The following is a 25,587-nucleotide window of genomic DNA, read 5'->3' as shown; positions in this document are numbered from 1 at the left end:
GGTGGTGGATTCTATCTTGTAAGATCACTTATAATTCTTCAGTGTCAGCGTCTGATATCACCTGTGTGGATGAATCTCAGTTGCTAAGCTCAACACTTTTATATGTTCTATAGAGTCCTCTATTTCATGAATACCCCATGCTCTCAGTACGCCTTCCATATAATGAGCAAAATGTATTCCTGTAATTTCTTTGGTATGTTTTTTCAGGTTCAGTGGCAACATAACTTCATGAGAACCAGGTTCGGCGAATGCATGGAATTTTAAGGTTTGAAAATGTTGAAGGAAGTTGGTGCCTATTATTATGTGTGGGCCAGGTACTGGTAGCACAAGGAAAGTATAAGCGAATTGATGTTCTTGAAGATCCAGTTCTAAAAGGCATTGTGTGGTTATAAAGGGTGATTCTAAAAGAGCGCCGGTTTTAATATATCAAATTAAGAGGTTAATTTAAACGAAAAATTGAAAATAAATACTCAACATGTTCATCTCACCTTCCGATTTCATGTATGAAAAATTATGTCATGAATGTGTCCTCCTCTACTGCGCTGGCACGCATCAACTCTGTCCATGAAATTCCCTATTACTGCACGACAAGTTTCCACTTCCATTTCGCCGATAACCCGTCGAATTTCCTCCTTCAAGTCATTGATGTTTCGGGGTTTATGAGCATACACCAATGACTTCAGATGACCCCAAAGATAAAAGTCACAAGGCGTCAAGTCACACGACCTTGGTGGCCAATGATGATCGGAATTACGAGAAATGACGCAATCCTGAAACCGTTCATTGAGCAACACAATTGTTTCGCGGGCAGCGTGGCATGTGGCACCATCCTGCTGAAACCACAACTCGTCAATGTCTATTCCATCCAAATGAGGCCATAAAAACTCCCTAATCATCGAACGGTATCGGTCTCCATTCACTGTCACTGCTTTACCTTCCTGGTCTTCGAAAAAATAAGGGCCGATGACGCCACCTGACCAAAAGCCGCACCAAACTGTCACTCGCTGTGCATGCATTTCTCTTTCTGAAATGATGCGAGGGTTTTCTGAACCCCAAATACGGCAGTTCTGTTTATTAATGAAATCCATTGTCAAGAAGATACATGGCTAGTGGATAACTGGAATAATAATTATCCGTGGTCAGATTGCGGTTGGTGTTCATAATAGGCTGTACAAGCCGCTTCACTACATCTTCTGGCTTGTTGGAGACTGCAAAGGGACCTGCAAATTGAGTACCACAATACACTTCGAAGTTGAATGTGTAGAATGTCTTGCTGTCACATAGAGCATATAATTTCAAACCATATTTGGCCGGTTTTGCAGGCATGTACTGTACAAATCCACAGCGCCCACGGAAAGGATGAAGCATTTCGTCAATAGTTACGTATTCAGATAAACAGTAACTCTCCTTACAGTTTTTGTTGAACTGTTCGTATATACTCCTGATTGCTGCTAATTTGTCAGTCTGCTGTCTTTCACTTCTTGTCTCTCGATCGTCGAACCTCAAGGCTTGAAGAAGTAGAGCGAATCTGTTGTAGCTGAATACAGCTCTACAAACCAGCATCCCTGTACCATCTGAATTCCAAGAAATACGTGCATTGGCACGGTTACCCTTACGCACTGACAAAATTATAAGTAAACCAATAAGGGCCATTATTTCTGCCCTATCTGTAAGTTTATAGTCTCGATCCCTGTATTCTTTCCTTTCTGCCAATTTTTTTTCCTTCACCAACTCACGTTTTGACTCAATAAACTGATTTGTATGTAACACTATCTCGTCAATCATATTAATTGAAATGAATTTCAGAAAACAATCAATTTCACTAGCTGCATCCCTAGCAACGCGAGTAGGCCCTGGTAAAGTCTTCACAATATTTCTACTTGGTGTTTTTGCCTTGGGCAGTGCAAGTGAATTAGAAAGCCAGAATGTTTCTTGGTCTTTGCCCATGAATACATTAAAATCGCAATCTCTTACTTCAGGAAATACAATATCTTCGTCTGCAGACTGTTCGCTGTCACTTGAATAATTATCCACCAAAATATTTTCTTCCTCGCCATCACTATTGTCCAAAAAATCATAATTTTCTTCCGGTTCCTCATCTGAGAGCTCTTGTAGGACACGCTGGTAGTCATCTTGTCCGTAAGTAGATTGTTCACTCATAATAAATCACTTATATACTTGATATAACTAGTGTATATAACACTATATACACTACTACATATATAACTATACAATTACACTTGATACAACAACACTATACACTTATATACACTAATATACTTCATTCACTACTTTCAAATCGCGTAGTACCGCGTGCGGCATAGAGTGCAGACTATTGTTTTTGTGTTGTACCGCGCGCGGCCCGGAGTGCTGACAACTGTAGTGCTCAATTCAAAGGCCAATATCGTACTGACAGGAGTGGGAGAAATAGCCGGGAACGTACTGACGCATTTGGAACATTTCCAGCATATGTTAGCTGGCCGACTATGTCAACAAATCAACGTCAAAACAAAGATATGATGGATAAACAAAATCTGCGGCACGCAGTGCCGCAGCGCGGGTAACGAAGATCACTTATAATTCTTCAGTGTCAGCGTCTGATATCACCTGTGTGGATGAATCTCAGTTGCTAAGCTCAACACTTTTATATGTTCTATAGAGTCCTCTATTTCATGAATACCCCATGCTCTCAGTACGCCTTCCATATAATGAGCAAAATGTATTCCTGTAATTTCTTTGGTATGTTTTTTCAGGTTCAGTGGCAACATAACTTCATGAGAACCAGGTTTGGCGAATGCATGGAATTTTAAGGTTTGAAAATGTTGAAGGAAGTTGGTGCCTATTATTATGTGTGGGCCAGGTACTGGTAGCACAAGGAAAGTATAAGCGAATTGATGTTCTTGAAGATCCAGTTCTAAAAGGCATTGTGTGGTTATATGTATCCACCATCCTGGATTTATGCCGGATATGTATACATCTGTAAGTGGTAGAGTAGCCAATTTTGTCTTTCATTTCATATGCTGGAATAGATCTGACTGTATGAGGCTACATTGCGAACCACTGTCTACCAATACTTGAATCTGTAAACCATATAACTTAATGTTGATATAAGCCTGCATCTGTGGGTCCTGTAATTTACTTTCCTGATTCGGTTCTTCTAACAACATTTCAGGTATGTCATCTCTGGAAGTAGTATACATGGGGGACATTAATCTTCAATTTCTTTTTCTACTTTCACTCTCTGGCATTGTGTGATTGAGGGGGCAATTGATGGGTGATGCACAAAGCATAATCACGGCCAGTTGCCGATTGACAGCCGATCGAACAGCTCACTTCTCGTAATGTCGATTTTTTGCAAAGTGATCTATTGATTATTTATTGTGATTTATTAAAAGTGTCGTCTCGTCTTGTATCGTGATCTGGACCCGGGATCCTGGAAGCAAGGAGGATTTAGACATGAAGGTAGGCCTAGGTTATTGTGCACTTAGCCATTTTAATTGTTCAACTTGCTACCTGACGCCAAACAACCCAAAAGTTCTCGATGTAATTGATACAGTCCACAAACCAGAGTGCTGTTTGAGCCAGCCTCTGTCGAATTTAAATATTGGTCCAACCGTCCGGGATTGATTTGTTAATCGAATTTGAATAGGACATAAGTTTGAAATATCGTCTTATAGGTTTGTCGTTTTTTATGCCTATTTTATTCTTGGTTTTTCTGTGTATATGGCTTGTTTTTGTCATTGTAGATCAATATACGCTTTATTTGTGGTATTCTTAAGAAATTTGGGCTCAATTTAAGTTGGAAATTGGGTAGAACAAGTAATATTTTCGTAAATAATTGTGTCATAGCTTTATTGCCTAAGATTGTTGCATTGGCGCCACAAGGCCTGATGGGCAAGTTTGTGTCGATAAGTGGAGAAAGACTTATACTTCGTCTAGCTGTAACAGTAACTGGAACTGTTACTTTTTTCAAAGGACACTTGCAGTTATTTGCATTGATTATTGTCGTTACTTCGTTATTAATAGCAGATATTGTTTGTTCCAAGAGTACAGATACAGTATTATTAGCCTTGTAACCGATCATTTCTACCAAGCATAAGTTGAAATGCTGGCTTGGCTTGTATGGTTAGATAAGCTAGCCATTGTTCATTACACTAGTCTACTTCATTGTGTCCCCTGCTCTCGTGTTTTCCCTCTTATTCTTGTTTGGCTCTTTGTCACACTCTCTCTCTCTCGACGAGCGCTCACTGTTTTCCCCTCACTATGGGTGTTATCGAAGACATGACGTTTCAAAGAGATGCGTTAATTCGTGAAATAAAATGGATTAATGAAATTGCCAAAGCTGTTGAAAAGGATCCGAAAAATAAAAAAAATTAAGAATTTATTGAAAGTTATGGGTGAGCATATTGATCACCACCAGGTGGAGTTCAATGATATAATAGATAAGATGCAGAGCTACTATAACAAACAAAATCCTCAATTGGAAACAAATGAACTTGAAAATTTGATGAGCCAATTTGATGAGTTTTTTTCTATGTCAAGGCTATTCTCGAAACCTTACCATCCACTCAAACAAATTTGAATATTGGTTCTTCCAATGTAGCTTCTTCACCTACAACTGGAAATATCTCATCAGTAGCCCTACCTAAGCTTCCTTTAATGACTTTTGACGGCGATTTGAAGATTTGGAGTCAATTTCAAGATTTATTCGAAGCCATGGTTCATAATAATGGTCAAATTGCTGACATACTGTGATGAATTTTTTAAATAGACCTCATGAGAAGAGAGGAAAATTGTGATTACCTTTTAAAATGAAAGAATTTGCTAAAGGAATGGTTAGCGACCGAGCGATAAAGCTTACTTATCAGTACATTAGATAAGAGTACCGTTCTGTACTGAATATTTTCTAGAGAATTATTTAATAAAATTATAACTATTCTGCAAATAAAGTACGAACCATTTATGAATTGCTCATTGAATTTTGAGGTTACACTTTGTTTACTACCGATCAGATGTTTTAAAGCAGCTCAAACACAGCTGACTGATTCAGCGAATTTTAAAATGTCATGCCAGATTCATGCAAGCTGTAATTTTATTTCTAAAAAAGTAAAAACTATCAATAAAGGACCAAGAATTTCGAATAAAAAATAAAATGTATGTATTATTGTTGAACTTATTTATTACTTAAAAAATTATATTATAATGTCAAGTATTATTGTAACTAACTAGGTCGTAGCATGAACGTTATATTATTGATAAAAAAACAGCAGAAATTAATTATAACAGTCTCAGACATAATAAAAATTGTATAGGAATATTAAGTTATTAATTATTATTTCAACTGAACCACATGGTGATTGAATCTCTTTGGCAAGTCTAAGCCAATCATAGTGCATGGAAATGGCACCAAAAAGGTGATCGTTTGAAAACAACACATGTTAATCTACTATCAGACAACAAACCTGCCTTATCATATACGCTAGCACATGTACATTGTATAAGAGGAACTATGTCTAGGAGATTAAGCAGTTGTAAGAATTATACAAATTGAGTTATTATTGTAATTAAAGGAATTATATTCTACTGCTTGCCACTGACGTCACGTCTACGTCACAATCGTTCTACCAATGGCAAATTTTCATGCAAATTTATTACACCGAGATTCTCAGAGAAAGATTCTAGCAAGAAGCTTAGAAGAAGACATTTCACTTCCCTTTTAAAAACTCCTCACCGTCAAGACCTCGTTAAAGTTACCAAGACCTATTCGTAAAAATTTTCGTTCGATTTTATATGTTTTATTTGTGAGCCAATATTTTTAGGCTATTCTATTTGTTATTTGTAAATCTATTTTCATCAATCGATAAATTAAAAGTTTAAAGTTAAATCAACCCTTAATTAATTTGGTGAAGGAAATATTAAATTAAAATTCCCCACGTGCTGAGACCGAAGCCTGGACCGCCGCCGATCAAACAATTTTGATCTAAAGAAGAAAACCACGACCGCCAAGGAATTTCACGTGAGTTATAACTTTAAAGGGGCCCCAATCTACGCTTCAAAAATATTTCAGTGCAGAAAAATATAAAATTTTCTTCGTTAAATTATTGGCCACGCCAACAAGCGCTTTTAGTTATTAAGAGCCTAGAATTTATTCATATAGAATTTATAAGAACTTGTTGTTGATTAACTATCCTCTGCTGCCAGAACCACGATCCCGAACAATTTTAAAAAACATTTTTTATTCATTTTTCACTATTTTTTCAAAACTGTTAACTTTTATCAATTGTAAAATTCTGTCGGATCATGCATGGTATCATGCAAGTACAAGAAAATTGCTAATCATTTTTGTTAATGTTAAACCACTTTCAATCTGTAAATCATATTCTGAATCTGCACTGTGAGATCATATATTTTATTATAATATATTTCAATTTTGTTAATTCATTTTCTGAGTTCGATTATTTCTTAAGCCTGTCAATTATTGTGTCTGATACGTTCTATATCATCAAGAACCGATCAAATACGATCATTGAAATAATTGAATTAAGCTGGATATTGGAACAGGTCTAAGTGGATGTAGTGAGTGGGGTCAGATCAAGATATTTGTTCTTTGTCCTTACCTGCTCATATATCAGCTTTTATCTGTTACCAACCTCGACTTAGGAGCGAATACATCAACAGTACAGCAGATGCAGCCAGAGATCATATAATTTCCTACAATAGAGCTTAAAACCCGGCAAGACTCTGTTCTCGAAATTCTGAACGATATTTGGTCCAAGTACCGTATTCTAATCCTTCAGAACTTATTAGAGACGCAGTCCCGTAAATTATCTACATCGGGATTTTTGCTCGACCTGTATGATTTTATATGCTCATTCTTCACAGGTAATAATTTTAAGGTATCCGTATTCAGTGTTTAGCGTCCGCTATACTACTCATGAAAATTTCATCACCATACAATCTGTCATAAGAAGAATCAAGGGTGAGCGAGCGTTTAGGCCTCCTGCGATTCCGACAATTGTATTGAATCTTGTAGTGAATCAATCAGTCTGGTGTACACTTAGCGTCCACGCACGCAGTTACAAAATTTATAACCTCAACGCCGTTGATTCAGTGCAAGATTCATCCTATGCGTATCAACTTATCCTTGGAGGTGAGAGTGACTCCCCCAGGAAAAGCTTTACATGATTATACATGTGTGAGGCGTGTAAAATAAAGCTTCACAATACAAAAACATATGTATCTTTGGTCTGTACTGTGAGGCGATGCACTGTCAGTCATTTCTGTAGTCCCATTGACAAGTGATCATTATGCTGAGGCATGGAAATTATTATTGAATCGCTACAATGACTCTTACAAGCTGACTGACGCATACTTGCAAGCAATTTTTGATATGCCAGCAGTTAATAAGCAACCAGACTCACTACGAAAATTCATCGCTCATTCAGCTGAGTATATTGCAGCACTAAAACCAATTGGTCATGCAGTTAATGACTGGTCGATTTTGTTATTATTTGTCTTACATAAAAAACTGACTGAAGAATTGAGAGAGAAGTGGCAGAGACTGCTAAGAAATGGAACAGTATCCGATTTGAAAAACTTCCAAATATTTTTGAATGATGAAGCTGTTATTTTAGAGGCTACTAAATCTACTGATTTATTGGGATCATCTACATTGTCAGAAGCCTCCTCACGTAAGCAGTTTGGGAAATCGAAACCCACTATGGGAAATTACAAGGCTTCAGCTATGATTGTTAAATCGAAATCGGGCGAGCTGAAATGTATTGAATGTGATAATTCTCATGAACTGGAAAATTTCGAAGTGTTCTTGAATCTCAAACCGTCTGATAGATTAAAACGTGTAAAAGAATGAAAACTATGTATCGGCTGTTTATTGGCAGGGCACTTCATTAGAGATTGTAGAAGAAGGAAGCCGTGCAGTCACTGTAATTCGCGTCATCATTCGCTCCTCCATTTAGAGCCGAGACAGCCGCCTGTTGAAAACACCAACACATTGGCCGGTAATAAACAAATGAGCAGGGTAGACGGGCACGACGTTGCTGATCAAAGCCATCAAACATTTGTTACTGACTCAGCTAAGAAAGTATTTTCGAATGTAAACAATTCCTTAGTATTGTTACCAACTGTTAAATTAGGAGTTCGAAGTAATCAAGGCAATTATCATAAGGTCAAAGTGTTATTAGATAGTGCAAGCACCGAGTCATTTATTACAAGGCGATGCATGAAAAAACTGGGTTTAGTGGTACAGAAAACACACAGTTTGCCAATCTATGGATTATCTGATACTAAACTGGAAGTGACAGATGAAATTGCTAACTGTGAATTTGAAACACCGAACTCCCCTTCATTAAAAATTACCGCGTCGGGAGTCAACAAAATAGCAGCTACAAATCAGATAAAAAATGCGTACTGGGCCCATATTGAAGGACTGGAGCTAGCAGATTCTGAATTTTTCCTTTCAGAGGTTGATATTTTATTGGGTGCTGAATACTTCCCCTTCAATCTGACTGGAAGAAAGGTGATTGGTCCAGCGGGTACACCATCTGCCCTAGAAACAGTATGGGGCTACTGCCTGATGGGTAAGGTATCAGAGGAGAGTTCTACTATCTCAAATAATCTGTGCATGTATTCCAATGTTAATTCAGAAGAGTTGGTGAAGCGATTTTGAGTCGTAGAAGAGCCACCTAGGACAAAAAAATTATTGGAAAGTGAAATGGCTTGTGAGGAGATATACAAATCAACTGTTTGTCGTTTGAATACTGGTAGATACATTGTAAAATTACCATCCAAGGAAACAAATATGAGGGACATATCGGGATATCTTGAAGGTAAAACTAATGTCAGAGAAAATGTTTCCATGATTCGAGAAGAAGAACTGGGAGATAATTTAGAAGAAGTTCCAGGTAAACAAGGTATAGCCTTCAACAGTTATTTACCGATCAACGGTAATTTATGGAAAGAGTTAAAAGTGATTCATAGTCCACATGAAATCAAACCAATGGGAAGACCCATACCGAAAAAGGAAATTGGAGAAGATGTTTTTGAAAGGGAGAAACGAAATTTGGAAGAGTTAGATGATGATAGACAGGATAATGTTGAATTAAAATGGACAAAATCTGAAAAGGGAGAAGAAATGAAAGAGTATACTCTAACAACTATGTCGTATGGTGTATCATCATCGCCATTTCTTGCCATTTGTACTACGCATCAGTGTATTGAAGATGAAGGAAAAATGTTCCCTGCGGCTTCTGAAGCCTTACGGCTTTCTACTTACATGGATGATCTAGTTACATCAGTCTCATCAATGGAAGCAACCAAGCAACTGCAGCTTACTGAATTGTTAAGCAAAGGGAAATTTGAATTGCTAAAGTGGACCAGCAATCATTCTACCATCCTATCAAATCTCCCTCCAGAGCATTGCGCTATTGATGCAAAAGATTTCACTTTGGAGTCTGATAAAACCATTAAAATTCTTGGCTTCCAATTGAATCCAATTGGTTACTACCTCTTCTACAGGGTGAAGGTTCCATCCAGTCTAGCTACAAAACGAAATGTTTTATCAACTTTAGCACAAATTTTTGATCCATTAGGATATTTGACCCCTTTCATGCTTACCTTCAAGAGTATAATTCAATCGAGATTTCGAGATTTAAAAATAAACATAGATAGTTTACTTGACTAAAATTATAACCAAATCAAAATCCTATCATTTATAAATCAATTATTATTATTGCAAGTAATATAATTTCTTAGATAGGAAGATGAGCTCAAATAGAACACCGAAGGTTAATAATAGAAATGTAAACATAGCGGGAGTACTTACGCGTTCCCAAAACCAAAATTCAAAAACGCCAAAACCAAAAACCCCAGTTCTTCAAACTACTTTAGCCGAAAAAGTTGCTCAACTACAAAGTAGCCACACTAATTTAAAAAACCAATTAGAAGTAACTCTAAAAACGTCTAAGGAAGGAAGGTTAGGGATGGTAGAAGAAATTAAATCTTTGGAACTGATTATAAAATTACAAGATGAAGACCATAAAAAAGAAATACTAAATCTAAAAAATCAATGTAGTCTAATGTCGGAGGAAATAAAGAAACTAAAATCTAAATTTGATAATACTAAATGTATGATAGAACCTCCGTCCAAATGCAAAAAAATAGAATCTAACCTAAATGATGGGAAATGCTCTGAAAATGGTCGAAATAAAACGTACAGTGAGGTTTGGAAGACAGCAACCAAAAATATAGCTGAGGGAAATGAAGATAGGAAAGGGAGAGTTCTGCTACTGACGTCCAGTCATGGACGTGATTGCAGTGATCTCCTTGATAAAAGATTAAGAAATAAATTTGATGTCCAATGTTTTTTCAAGCCAAGTGCATCAATTAATGCAGTTGTAGAGTCAGCTAGGGAACAAACTAAAGACTTTGATGAAAATGACTATCTAATTGTACTGGGTGGCTCAAATAATATAAATGAACCAAACTTGAATCATCTTCCTCAAGTAACAGAAAAAATCAAGGAAATTGTGCCACTCAGCAAAAAAACAAACTTAATAATAAGTACTATTCCTAATAGGTTTGATAGGCCAGAATTAAATGAAGCAATCAATTCGACAAACAAATCAATCCATAATACAATCGACAGCCTAAAAAAAAAGAATTCTAAACAACTGGGGATTTGTTTTCTAAATGAAAGGCTGAAAAGACATAACTTCACTAATCATGGGTTGCATCTAAATCGATCTGGCAAAGTAATCTTTTGTAATAGATTGGCAGAGCTGATTAAAAGCCGTTTGCAATCCTCTGGTTCAAAAACAGTCAAAAAAACAAATAACGATTTTTTAGTAAATTGGCTCAAAACAGGGAAAGGGAAATAGCTACAAATGCTAGAGATAGAGTAGCACAAGATGGTAAGGTTTTTAGTATTTATCATCAAAATATTCAGTATCTTCGCAACAAAATTGACAGATTAGAAGTATTTCTTAAACAGGAGGATCCTGACATTGTTATTTTCACAGAGCATGGCTTAAAAATAAATGAAATAAATCAAGTTGGGATTCCAGGCTATTCACTGAGATCAGAATTTTGTAGAATAGCTCATAGAAGTGGTGGTGTATGTATATTCACTAGCAATGCTGAACATACCCAAACTTATGAACTGGATTTTGTTAAGAGATTTTCTGTTGAGATGGATTTAGAGGTGACAGGACTAAGGTTAAAAATTGATGATCGATTCGAGGTAGCAGTGTTAGGTATCTATAGGTCACCAAATGGAGACTGGCAAAAATTTTGTGAGCTGCTCCATATACTTTTGGAAAATACAACCGCTCGTTTCACAAATGTTATAGTAGTAGGAGATTTCAATACTGATTTTGCCAGGCAGGATAAAATGACAGAGGATATTAGAGATATTATTAATGTGAATAATTTAGAAATTAAGGTCCACGAATATACAAGAGTAACTCGAACTTCACAGACAATTATTGATAATATCCTCACAAATATAGAAGGTTGTAATGTCAGGTTAGGTAGCTCAGATCTATCAGATCATAACTATCAAATTTTAGATGTTAAGTTGCAGGGCCAGAATCCAAGCAGAAAAAAAACTGTTGTGAAAGAAATTCAGCAATATGAGCTAGGAAATATAAATTGTTTGAAGCAGGAACTGCTTCAAGAAAATTGGAGTAGTGTTTATAACAGTTGTAACCTAAATTACAAATATAAGCAATTCATTGATACTCTGAGATTTCACATTAGTGTATGCTGTCCGATAAAAAAAGTCAAAGTAAAAAGTAAATTAAACAAAGTAGATGAATGGATAACTGAAGATATTCTTACTCAAAGAAATATTGTTAGGGAAGCTTATGAGGAATTTAAATTAGTGAGGGATGTTCCGAGTGAGGTCAAATACAAATGTCTAGAGAAAAACTATGCAAAAGAAGTGAGGAAAGCTAAGTGTAAGAAAACAGCTGAAATATTAACAACTGGTACCAATTTTAACTCTGCTGTTTGGGAGGTAATTAATAGAAATAGGAGAGCAGCTCAAAAAGATACAGTTACTAATGTCCCTAGGATAATCGATGAACATGGAAATTATATGGATGATAGTATAGACATTTGTAACTTTTTCAATAAATATTATCAACAGGTTGCATATAATCTCCAAAAGTCACTGAACACTAATACTTATAATACAACTACATTAAATGCTGAGCCAATTGAAAAGGTATTTAAATTTCATCCATTATCAAGAGATGAGTTGTCAAGAATAATAAAAAATTTGAATAACAAAAAAACAGTAGGATTGGATGGGGTCTCAAGCAAAATTTTAAAAGAATGTGAAAATGAATTACTGGACCCTTTATTGCATCTCCTTAATACTTCACTAGAGCAGGGTATTTTCCCTGATGATCTGAAACAAGGAAAAATTTTGCCAATTTTCAAGAGCGGTGATTCTGAAAGAGTTGAAAATTATAGACCCATTAGTATTCTGAATGTAATAAGTAAAATTTTTGAAAGAGTAGTTTTAAATAGGTTATTGATGCACCTGGAAGAAATTAATTTCATATGTGATGAACAGCATGGGTTCCAGAAAGGGAAATCTACTAAGACTGCAATAGTATCCCTTGTTGAAAGACTAATAGATATAATAGATTCAGGTGAGAAGGCAGCCGCAATATTTCTTGATTTATTCAAAGCTTTTGATTGTGTGAACCATAGAATATTATTGGAAATACTAAAAACTGTAGGTGTGAATGGTATAGAACTAAAATGGTTTGAATCATATCTCATAGGTAGAAACCAGTGTGTTGAGCTTACCAAGGTGGATGGGAATGAAATAGTAAAAATTAAATCTCAAAAACTGGAGGTCCAGGCTGGAGTACCTCAAGGCTCAATTCTGGGTCCCTTACTGTTTCTGTTGTATGTGAACCAATTACCAAAAGAGTTAAAAGATCACAGAGCTCTGTTGTTTGCTGATGACACGTCGCTTATCTTTAACAATTATTTATTAGATAGTCTAGAAATAAATGCTTCTACTGGAGTACAGTCAATTGTCCAATTCTTGAAGCAAAGGCAATTAACAATGAATAGTAAGAAATGTCAATTCCTACAATTCAAAAGTAAATATAATTCAGTAGAGGATAGAGAAATAAATGTGTTTGTAGAGGAAAATGAATTAGACCAAGAAGAGAAAGTAGCATTCTTGGGAATTTTATTGGACAGGAAATTAACATGGCATCCATACATTGAGAGGATATGTAATAAGATATCATCTGGGGTATTTGTCCTGCGGCAGCTTGCTAGGCTGAATGATAAAAAACTACTGTTAACTGCTTACCATGGACTTATACTATTTCATATTAGGTATGCTATTTTAGTATGGGGTAATTCATCTCAACAAAATATGGACAGAGTGTTTAAGATTCAAAAGAAGGCACTCAGATGTATAGGGGAAGTGAATAGGTTAGACTCTTGTAGGCATTTATTTAAAAAGCTTGGTCTATTAACTGTGCCATCTTTGTATGTATATGAAGTTGTAATGCATGTGAAAACGAGTGGTGTGATCCAGAATTCAGATGTTCATGAGTATAATACGCGAAACAGAGCAGATTATCATATAATGGGTCATAATAGTAGGTTATTTGAACAAAAACCAGATTATATTGGTAGGAAATTGTATAACAAGCTACCTCAAATCTTGAAAAGTAATGATGATTTGAAGATTTTCAAAAAACAAATGGAAAAATATTTAGTTGATGAAGCTTTTTATAGTGTACAAGAATTCCTTTCAAACCTAAACTAGGTTGAACTACTTAGTGTTAGAATTATTATGTAATAACATGACTTGTCTTATACTCCATGACTGGAGTCTTGAGGACGTAATCTTAAAAAAAAAAAAAAAAAAATCTATGGCAATCGAGATGTGACTGGGATGATATAGCATCCGTGGAGGTAGTGAAGAGATAGGAACTTTGTGTGGTTGTCCTAGTAGCTAGATTATTACATGAAGTTCAAGAAGTGCTTTCAAAAATTATAAACATAGATTATATTGCAGATTGGACTTATTCTACTGTGGCAGTGAGTTGGATTCGGTCTTCACCTCATCGTTGGGCTAGGTTTGTGGCAAATCGTGTAAGTCAAGTACAGGAACACCTGTCTACAGAGCAATTCAGATATGTGTCAACCGAATGTAATCCAGCTGGTTGTGCTAGTCGAGGACTATTTCTCAATGAATTAATTGGTAATTCTCTGTGGTGGAATGGGTCTGATTGGTTAGACAAACCACTGGAGTGCTGGCCACACCAAACCCACGGTAATGATGATGAGAATTCCAAACAGATTGAATGGAAGCAAGAAAAATTACTCTAGCAACACAGAGTAAAGACTCAGAGGAATCAATCCAATCGGTGAACTTGAGAAATCGATGGAGTTTACTCAAAAGAATTGTATCCTCATTCTGGAAACGTTGGCAATTGGAGTATGTATCTAGCTTGCAAACCTGAACAACATTGTACAGAAAACATAGAAATGTTAACATTGGACATATGGCTCTCTTAAAGGAAAGTAACCTACTCCCTCTTCACTGGAGGCTTGGTCGAATATCGAAGATATTCCCTGGACAGGATGTAATTGTGAGAGTGGTGGAGGTACAGACTGCAAAAGGAAGTCTAACTAGGGCTGTCAATAGGGCATGTCTCCTCCCTATGGATGAAGATTAGGCCTTATTGAAGGGAACTTCAATAAGTTTAGTGGTTAGTTTTTTGTTTGTTTCTTATTTTACATGTGGGAAAGGTCCCCAAGTTGCTTTGTTTCTTGTTTCTATCCATATTGGTTGTATATAGTCATTATTTCTTGTCCCATCCTCTCCTTTCCGTGGGCCTCCTACTCCTTTTTCTATAAGTCTCCTCAAGGGCCCCTGAGGAGTGAAGATATTTTCCTTTTTTTTCCTAGTTTCCCTAGTAGGGTTCGTTATTGGTAGTTTTTTTTTTTTTTGTTATTGGGAGTTCTTCCAAGGTGGGCGGAATGTTTGGACATTATATCTATGTTGCTCTGTTGTCTGGCGTTGTGTGGTAGAGGGGGCAATTGAACGGTGATGAGCAAAGCATAATCGCGGCCAGATGCCGATTGACAGCCAATCAAACAGCTCACATTCGTAATGTCGATTTTTGCAAAGTGATCTATTGATTATTTATTGTGATTTATTACAAGTGTCGTCTTGTCTTGTATCGTGATCTGGACCCAGGATTCTGGAAGCAAGGAGGATTTGGACATGAAGGTAGGCCTATGTTATTGTGCACTTAGCCATTTTAATTGTTCAACTTGCTACCCGACGCCAGACAACCCAAAAGTTGTAATTGACAACCCAACTCAATGTAATTGATACAGTCCACAAACCAGAGTGCTGTTTGAGCCAGCCTCTGTCGAATTTAAACATTGCTTGAATATTTACTGTTCTGGTTCACACAATCGCGGCCATCATAGTAATTCCTTTGACCTGTCTGCGGCAAATACTGATTATTCAAACGGTTTTGAAAATTTCCATCATATTGGTTTCCCCTCGAATTATTGTCATCACGATGCTTAAACCAAGATGTGGTTCTAAGGTGCTCGTGTGGTCATGTTCCATAGAATGATTCAGTATATTGGTTTGAATTGGAATTATATTGATTCTACCCATACGATCGATTTGGTCAGTGGTTAGGTACTGACATTGCAGATTGTATACTGTACATAGGGTTCATGAGGTGTTCACAGCTGGTTATCGATTGAGTAGCCAATGCCATTCTGACTCTGAAGGGTAGCTTTTTCAATATAATGTTGGCTAGTGCTGAATCATTTATGGGCTCCTCCAACTGAGAATTTTTAGATTGGAGTGTGGTAACAAAAGTAGTATATGCGCCATCTAACTTGGAATTGAACTCGCATGATATTATGTCAGCTAATGCATCCAGTTGTTTACTCTTGCTCCAATACTGTTCCAGGAATATGGCGATGAATTCATCCAGGGACAGGAATTTGTGTGCTCTACTCTGGAAAAATAGCAGAGGTTCGCCACCCAACAAACTGGATAATCAAAGTTGCCACATATTCCATGAGGTGGGTGTTAGAGATTGTACAAATTTTATTTGATCAATAAATGGTTTAGGTGGTGAATGGCGATCTGTGTTATCGAATCAGTCCAAGCCTTTTAATATGCCTGCTGAGTTTACAGCTTCACTCGTCTGGAGTACTGGACCTCTAAGTGGAATTTGTTGAATATGAGTTTCTAGTTCTAACAGTTTATTCTGGATTTGTTGACATTGATTGCTAACTGAATTTCGAGTATTTCCTACTTCCAGATTCAATTAGGTTAATGTAAAGAAAATTTATGTTCATTCATGGTTGCTTTCAGTGAATCATGTAATTCTTTATTGTCATTTACACCAGTAATTAATCTATTTATTTGTAATTGTGAACTTTGCTGTTGCTCATTTATAGAGTCAATAAGATTGTAGTTTTTCTGTATATATGTGGTTATAATTATTCTGTGTTTCACTTTTTACCTGTTCTTGTATATCTTTTTGTATGTCCATTTTCAGTGAAGTTTCCAGTTGTTGTATTTTTTTCTGTATTACTATTTATGCCATCTATCCTTTCATCAACCTCACATGTAATGGTATCCATCCTTGCTGCTAAGTTTTTTGTAATTTCCATCTGAGATTCGAATTTCACGTCCATCATGGTTTTTAACTCTTCTCTATAATTTTCCACTTTGTTATTAATTTCCTCACATTTCTGATCCACTGCCTTTACTGCCTCCCTAGTCTCTTTTGTGCTCTGTTCTATGTTCTTATTTGAATCTTCAATTTCTATATGCTCTATTTTAATTTCATCCATCAATTTGCTCATGGCATTTTGTAGCATGAGTATGAATGTGCTGTGGTTTGATCCATGATTACTCTAGTTTATGGGTCTAAGTCAGTAGTTGACATGATGCTGTGTGCTCTGAGATGCTGCTCTGTGCCGGGCAATGGGGGATCGGCAGGTTCCTCTGCGCCCCCTTCTGCGTCAACACCCACCATCTCTGTTGCCTGCGGCGCATCAGCTGCCTCTATCCGGGTGGATGATAACTGTTGGAGATTTTGTGTATTGAAGTTCATAGAGCAAACGCTACCGGACTCCCTCTCTTGTAGTGTATTGACAGCATCTACCGGTGGATTCTGGGTACTAGGCGTCAATAAAGTAGGATCAGAACAACTATTGTTTATATAAGAGATGTCAGATTTAGCTGGAGTGTGATTCATTTTGATTATGTATTTTTAAAACAGAGATCCAAAAAATTAAAACTTTTAGATAATAGGGCCTCTATACAGTTGACAGGATGGAATTTACAATAAGTGTCAGTGAGTGAATATTTAAGTGACATTGATAAAAGTTTTAAAAACCATTTATACTTTGCAGGTACAACATATTGCACCTATTTATTGTTAAGCATTTTGCTCCTTTAAAATTTTAGTTTCTTATACTGTCATAAAATATATTCATTTCTTAATCCATTCATAGAATGATATGGAATGGATGAAATAAAATACAATCTTAATGAGTTTATTATTACAATGAATAATTATACAGTTCTAAAATTGTTGTATTGATGTCATCAAGTGATATTATGATTTGTTAAGGATGTGTCCAGAGAGGAGATAGTGGACAGTTTTTCTGTTCCAAGTTTTGCTTTCTTGAAAACCCAATACATGTAAACTGCAGTTGATTATTGAGTTCATACTGCACATACATATGATGTATGCTCTGCCTAACAGTACCGTATCGTGTTTTCCTTCAATTGAGAAATGCATCTAGAACGCTTCTGACTGCCCCCATTTTGTCCATAGAGAGGAACGAGGACCGCACAACTTCTCATACATTCATGTTTTGATCAATATTATACAGTTCTGGAATATAGTGTAATAATTTATACTGTCTTCAGAAATGTTGTGGAGATTTATTTATTCATTTATACAATAAGTACATTATCAAATTGATAGGAAGAGGAAAAATAAGGCAACCTTGTGCTATTCCTCTCCCAAATTTAGATAACACATAGTCCGTAATGATGAGGTAAAAAATGAAGATGATGCCAAGTATGGTGTTGAAACTCAAGTCTGGTTTCAAATAAACTATTTTTGTGGATTTGACAATATTTGTGTAATCACTTTTCCACCTCATAATGTAATTTGTTGAACATTTTATTGAGTACTAGTATTCTCATTCATCTTGTTCAATTACTTATTTTCTCCTCCTCCTACAAGAAAAAATACTAATTTATCTTTAAGTAAATAGAATAATAGGGTGTTCCCAAACCCTAACAATGTTGCAAGATGGGGAAGTGCAATCATCATTAGAGAGAACTTTCAACATGACAAAGAAGTTAAAATAAAAACTGAGAGAATTAATACATATCTGTACAAGCAGTAAATTATATATTTGTAGTTGCAGCTGTCTACTGCCCACCTAGTTATTCCAATAGAAAAGAAGAATGTTTAGCAATGCTCAATATATCTAATATAGGCATGACTCTTGATGCTAAGCTTCACTGGAAAGAGCATGTCAAAAAGAAAAAAGAAGAGATCACCATAAAGTACAAGAAATTGTACTGGCTTATTGGGAGAAACTCATCACTTTCAATATGTCAAACAAAGTTCTCCTGTACAAACCGATCTTCAAACCTGTCTGGACCTATGGTATCCAACTTTGGCTGCACCAAATTGAGTAACATTGCCATCATTCAACCATTCCAAAACAAAGTGCTCAGAAACATCGTTGATGCTTCTTGTTATATGCGGAACAGGGACATCCATAGAGATCTGGGAGTCAAGCTTGTATCCTGTGAGATTCAGCAGTTTGCAGAGAGTCATGAAGCATGGCTCCACCAACACAACAACGTCGAGGTAACCCATCCAGCTGCTGACAATTGAGGATTGATGCGGAGGCTCAAAAGGAGGAAGCCATTTGAATTATTGTAGTACAAGTGGTTCCAAGTGGAAAATCAGAGCAGTGATTGAGTAAAACAATATAATCATGCTTTCAAGTACAGTTATTTAGGTTGTACATAATATTATCATTAGCAGTAAGAGATTATAGTGAGAGTTCTACTGTATTTCATTTTTATTTAGTGGGCTGGGTTTGATAAAATTTGCTCATTAGTCTCATGACTAGATAGCAATAGTAGGCTAGAAAAAAAAGTAAATAGAATATTTTAGTTTGATTTCATTCTATTCTGAAGACTATAAACCTAGATCATCTCATAAGAGTTCATCAATAATTATGTGTATAACTCACCCTCATTTCTGGTACCTTGCACTCCCAAATCTCATTCCCTTCAAATTGTAAATACTTAGCACTATTGAAGGCATCTCTCAATCCATCAGCTCTGTAAACCATCTCACTGGTTTTGAGAATCTTGAAATTTGGGTAGAATTTTTCTTTTGATTCCTTCATTATTTCACAGCTTGAATAAAAAAAAATGTTCATAGAATTATTTTGAATCTCTGAAATCAGAGTTTGGAGTATGTATTGTCCATGTGTTCATAACATTTGAAAGTCATACCAATAAATTATGATAATATTAAAGTATTCAATTAAGAATTTTGTACTGTGATGGATGATTGTAAAAGAATATCATCATCTAGAGTCTAGATGTTAATAAGTAAAAGTAGTGTATACATGAGAGTTCTGCACAAGGCCAACAGGTGCCGAGGAGTGTAGTCTAAAACCCCGCTCCCTCACCCCCCTCCATCACCAGCTATAGTGTAGGCCATTTTGACAACGCCCCCTGGCTTCCTATTGGTTGGGGGTGTGTCCAAAATGACAGAATTAACCCCTCCATACTCCCCACAACCCCCCATCATCACCAGTCAGCCATTTTGCCCCTCACCAAAGCTCCTTCCACAACTAATAGGAGGGCAGAAGGGCGTGTCCAAAATTGTGGTTGTTCCCCTCCATCTCTCTCACCAACCCCCTCCTCCACCCAATCAGTCATTTTGTCCTCCACCATAGCCCCTCCCCCACCTAATAGGAAGCCAGGAGGGTTTAAATGGTGGTTTTTCCCTCTCCACCAACCCACCATACAGTCGGTCATTTTGTTCCAAAACCAATAGGAAGCCAGGAGGGGTGCCCCCCTCTGGTAGTGGCCATCTTTGTTGATGGAGGGACCCTATTGAAAGCAGATTCATCAAGATTAGTAGTATGATTTTTGGAGTTTCAGAAACCATAGTAATTATATTCTGTTAAGATAGTTTTATTCTTGCAGTCAGTTAATAAGAGAATTTGGCAAGGCCACCCTTGTGCCCCAAAGGAGAAGGGCGTAGAATATAAGCATTTGTCGGACATCTTTGTTTTTCTGCCGCACCACCCCAACCCCTAGTTTGGTTACAGATACATAAAGTCAGTATCAGAAGTCAGTATCTGGAAGGTCAGTATCTGTTGGAAGAAATGGGTTTGTGATTAGACAAAGCAGTAAACTTCATTCATTTTCTAACTCAGCACCGATGATAAATTGATGTGAGGTGTATAGAAGTATGTTAAACCAGGCACCAGAATACTGAGTGTAATTCATGGAAACGTATAGTTGAATCTCCATCTATACTTTTATAATGGCATAACTTGAATCAAAATTATTATTTTTCTAGAAGGCGGTGGAAAATGTTAACAAATGAATGACAACAATAATGCTCTCCCATGAAATCCACTGATTTAGAAAAAAGGGATATATATAATATAGAAGCCACCACTAATCAATCAGCAATGAATCATTTAATGAAGCTGATTCTGATGAACAATAAGGGGGACATAACCTGTAGAGAAAATAGTTTATTCAGGAATTGAAAAGTTTTTTCAAGTGGAGAAATTTTTACCCTCTTTTAATTCTCCATTGATTTTGAAGCTAAATTGAACTCAAGAAATGAGTGACTTGACATAATCATTGTACAATGGTGAATATGTAATACATTGATTTCCATGATCGATATGCAGAGCTATCCTTTATAATTATTCATTATAACTATTCGGAATATATAACATCTGAAACATAAGAGAAATCATCTATATTTAGAGGTTCGTCAATAGGAAACCAACTTCAGATAAATGAGTAATGTCAAGAGGTTTTTAATCTCCAATAGGTTTTCAATAATCTTCAATAGATAGTCAATAATTGAGAACACTCATTATGATTCAAAAAGAGGGCAAAACTCCAGTGCAATTTGAATGAGATTTGAGTCTTTCACATTCAGTATTTTTTAAATGAGAAGTACTCCCACTACAGATGAAGTTCACATATGTTCATTTCTATCATGTAACACAAGTTTGAAAATATTCTCAACCTCATATTTTCTGGTCCATAGCCTATATGTAATATAAATAAAATTCAATTTCTTCATTTTTTTTGTGGAGGATAGATTCTCCTAGTTTCAGAAAACTCTCCTGAGCTCAAATAATTTCAATCTAGGTACTTTTTACACCACTACTGTATTAAATTGAACGCAATATACAGTAATTTTGTCAATAACTTCACTATAAATACTATCATAACTCAACCTCTCTATTTTTTAATGTTTTATTGAAAAAGTGAGTAATTTTCGGTTGAATTTTGCATTTGAATAAAACGAATGTTCAATAAATGACTCACATCTATTCAAACAGTCAAACATAAAAAGGCTGATACACTATTTTTCAGATTTAATCCTTGCCTGATAATTTTGAAAGCTTCTAGAACTTCTTGATCTGACGGATTCTTCTCCTCAAGTTCGTCATAACCATCATCATCTTAGTCAGTTCAAAGAATTGAAATGTGTGACAAAAGCAAGATTTAGAAAGTCCAGTCATTCACCTGCCTGGTCCACAAATGACAAGTTCTTGAAATCTAATTTAGAGTAACTTGCATTCAATTTCTGACATGTCTTTCAACTTCTATTGACTGTCCATCACCCATCTTCTTCCTACCTGAATTGCCATTATTTTCAGTCTATTGACCTTCCTGCTGAAACTAAACAATTCCTTGAAAATGATTGTCTGCTTCCTATACACACTACATTTTGTATGTTGAAGTCAAGAGAAAACTTTGTTGTTGAGAGCTCCAAATAGAGGTAAATAAGCAGCCAAAACTCAAAAATGTGATGGGACCAGGTAAAAATTCATTGTGTAGAGGATTTCGTCAAGTGGAGGTTCATTATAGAGAGGTTCGACTGTATTCTCAACCTCATATTTTTTGGTCCATAGCCTACATGTAATATAAATAAAATGCAATTTCTCAGAGATATTTTCAATTTCCTTTGTGGAGGGTAGATTCTTGTAATTTCAAAAAACTCTCCTGAGCTCAAATAATTTCATGCTATTCAGACATCTAAATTGAGAATTCTATCAAATTAAAGGCTCTCAATCTGACTTGAAATATAGACAATTGTACCTCTCACAAGTTCAATTATTGTTTTATACATTATATCAATCAGCTTTGGAATCCAAGCCAGTTTTAATAATTCTTATTGATTACTAAATAATAATTACTAAGAGTTCACTTGAAATGTTAACATGGTAGAAATTTCGTCAATTCTATGTATCAAACATCGATCTGCAATCATCATCTTTTGAGTGATGAGAAATATCACTACTGATTATTATTATTAATATTATTACCACTACTACAAGTAAATGGATTATATAATTGGAGAATTACCAGCATGAGTTTGAGCGCAATATGATATACACTTTTATTTAGAAAAATATCTATTGATGTTGTACAAACATTATTGGAAATTTTGAAATCTAAACTAATTGAACTAATTGTTGAAGGAAGTCTACATTTTGACAGAAATATTGAATGATATTTTGTTACAACTGTTTTATTGAAAAAAGTAGATGTTTATGACAATCATTCACAACAAGAAATTTTTGAAACTACAACAAATGCATCATTGTATAGTTTTTCGTCTGTGTTAGTTAATGTTGTTGAGCATTTAGCCAAGTTGGAAGATCAGTTCATCACAGGTGTCGAAAAGATTGAATTGACACTTGACAAATTTATAAGATATGGTAGTGAATGGAATGTTGTTAGAATTATTTCCCTTGATTTTGATATGATTCATTATAATCCTTTAACTGGCGGTAATAGCACATATATTGAAACACCTGCTTTTATAAAAGTGGAGAAAGCAATTGAAAATTTACAAAACAAAAATGATAGCAAATGTTTCCTATGGAGTGTACTCAGTTATTTTCATTTTAGACGTAGCAGTATGACTGTTGATTATCTTGAACAATTCAGGAACAGACAAAATTTGATTGGTATAAAGTTTCCTTTCACAGTGCATGACATTTAACAATTTTAATTACAAAATATTAACTTATCTAACACAGTGATTGCATATGATTCTGGTAAGAAAAAGTTTTTCCTGTACCATTGTTCAATTTATAGACAATGCAGACACAAAATTGATCTTTTACTTTTGTCAAATGTTACAACACCGAAAAAATGGTACTATGTTCTGATAAATACACATCAGGGGTAGAATGGTTTGTCATGACTACTGAGCCACAACTTGTCATCGCATAATGGACAAGTATTCATTTTTGTCCATTTTGATTTGATAGATCCATAACTAATAGACAAGCAAATTGTGATGGGAAAGCAAATTTAGACAAGCACATGGATTCGTGCTCAACATTTGCTATACAAAAAAACAATACTGCCTGAACAGGGTGAAATTTTGAAGTTTAGCAATTATTTGTACACTTTGGAAATAAATACATTGCATTTGCCAATTTTGAAAATTTTATTGTACCAACAAATGATAATAATGATGATGATAATGATGATGATGATGATGATGATGTGGATGGTGATATAAGAAATAGATTTACAAGGAAAACAAGAAAACACATTGCTTGCAATTACTCATTTATTATTTCAGATGAATTAGGTGGAATATTTCATGGTCCACATGTCTATGGAGCAACAAGTGTTGGCAAGAAAATTATTGAAAAATTTCTAGATGAAATCACAGGTCGAAACTGTTCTTTTGATATGCAAAATGAAGTGCTGATGATTGGACTAAATGAACAATAATTATTGGATTTCAACAATACTGAAAACTGTGTTCTGTGCAACAATGAATTTAGAGTCATTGATATTCGATGCAGACATCATTTGCATATGACTGGGATGTATCTCAGTACAATGAGATGTAATTTAAATGAAGTTTTGTGATTTAAATTCAAAAGCACCAAAACTCTAGAACTGTTTTTCCCATAATTTTTGTGGATATGACAGTCATTTCATTGTGAAGGCATTAGCAGGATGACACGAGAAAATTCATTGTATTGCAAAAAAAATTTCTCACAATTATAGTAGATCGGGTAAGATTTCTTGATAGCTATCAATTTTTGAGCTCAAGTCTACACTCTCTTGTGGCCAATCTTGCGAGTGATAGAGAAAACATTGAAACAAATTTCAAAGTGATGTGTAGCATATTCAACAAAAAAAAAACAACAGCTTCTATTACGCAAGTGTGTGTACCCCTATGAATATATAACAGATGCAGACAAATTTGAAGAACAACAACTGCCATCGATTTAGGCATTCTACAGTAGACTTGATAACACAGCATTATAAGTAAGCGATTACAAGCATGCACAAAAAGTATGGCGAGATTTTGACATTCAAACATTAGGCGATTATCATGATCTCTGCCTTCTCACAGACTGTTTATTGCTGGCAGATACTTTTCAAAATTTTAGGAATGTTTTTTTTTCGATTTATAAGCTTGACGTATCTCACTTTGCTTCGTTACCAGATTTTTCATTCAATGCAATGTTATTTTTGATAAAGAACACTTGGAATTAATCAGCAATGCTGATATAAACCTGCTTATAGAAACTGGTTTACGGGGCAGGTTGTCAGGCATTCCCCACCATCACACTGTCACAAACAATAAATTTATGGGCTGTAATTATAACCCAGCTATTGAAGCTAGTTTTTTGTTGTATCTTGATTGTACAAGCTCATACACTCATTCAATGATTGCATATAAACACCTGCAATCAAATCTTAGATTTTTATCACAAGATGATATTACAGCTTCAGGTGATTTTACAAGTATTGATGATGAAGCAGAAATTGGCTATATAATCGAAGCAGATCTGTCATATCCTGTTAGTTCACATGATTTACATAATGACTTTCAACTTGCACTGTTGAAAGATCAGCTGGTCACTCTTTTCTTGACAGCATAGTTTGGATTCTAATCAGGTACAAGAGTTGTTTCTGGAAAGAATGTTGAGTGGTAGGAGACCAAATGATGCAGGAGAAAAAAGAAAGAATTATGACTGGGAAGTATATGACTAGTAGTAGTTGAATTTTGTGAGTTTTGGCTCCAGTAGTGGTAATATGGTGGTTCTGATTTAAAAATTCCAAATATCCGAATGTTCAAATTTTTGAATGTTGGGAATTTTTGGGGAATCGGGAATGGTTGGGGGAAGGGCTATGGTGGGGGACAAAATAGCTGACTGGGTGGATGAGGGTTTTGGTAAAGGGGGTGGAAG

At 35.6% G+C, this 25,587-nt stretch overlaps 2 protein-coding genes across 7 annotated transcripts in view; one reads left to right on the top strand and one right to left on the bottom strand.

Moving 5' to 3' along the window:
• The window catches only part of LOC111049630, a 311,297-nt gene extending 291,798 nt beyond the window's left edge, over positions 1–19,499 (bottom strand). For 2 of the 3 annotated variants that reach the window (XM_039425126.1, XM_039425128.1), the window contains exon 1: positions 19,336–19,499. In XM_039425126.1, the coding sequence (XP_039281060.1) occupies positions 19,336–19,494 (159 nt within the window). In that variant the 5' untranslated portion in view covers positions 19,495–19,499. The remainder of the gene's footprint in view (positions 1–19,335) is intronic. The other variant, XM_039425127.1, reaches the window with a different exon arrangement.
• Positions 1–25,587, top strand: part of LOC120350655 — a 43,338-nt gene that overhangs the window by 4,299 nt on the left and 13,452 nt on the right. For 3 of the 4 annotated variants that reach the window (XM_039425129.1, XM_039425132.1, XM_039425130.1), the window contains one exon: positions 16,002–16,116. In XM_039425129.1, the coding sequence (XP_039281063.1) occupies positions 16,002–16,116 (115 nt within the window). Of the gene's footprint in view, positions 1–14,426; positions 15,296–16,001; positions 16,117–25,587 lie in introns of those variants that run through there. The other variant, XM_039425131.1, reaches the window with a different exon arrangement.

The sequence above is a fragment of the Nilaparvata lugens genome, chromosome 3 (assembly GCF_014356525.2).
Source record: "Nilaparvata lugens isolate BPH chromosome 3, ASM1435652v1, whole genome shotgun sequence".
Classification (NCBI taxonomy): domain Eukaryota; kingdom Metazoa; phylum Arthropoda; class Insecta; order Hemiptera; family Delphacidae; genus Nilaparvata; species Nilaparvata lugens.
The sequence above is the reverse complement of the archived record's forward strand: the minus strand, read 5'-3'. Positions and strand labels throughout refer to the sequence as shown.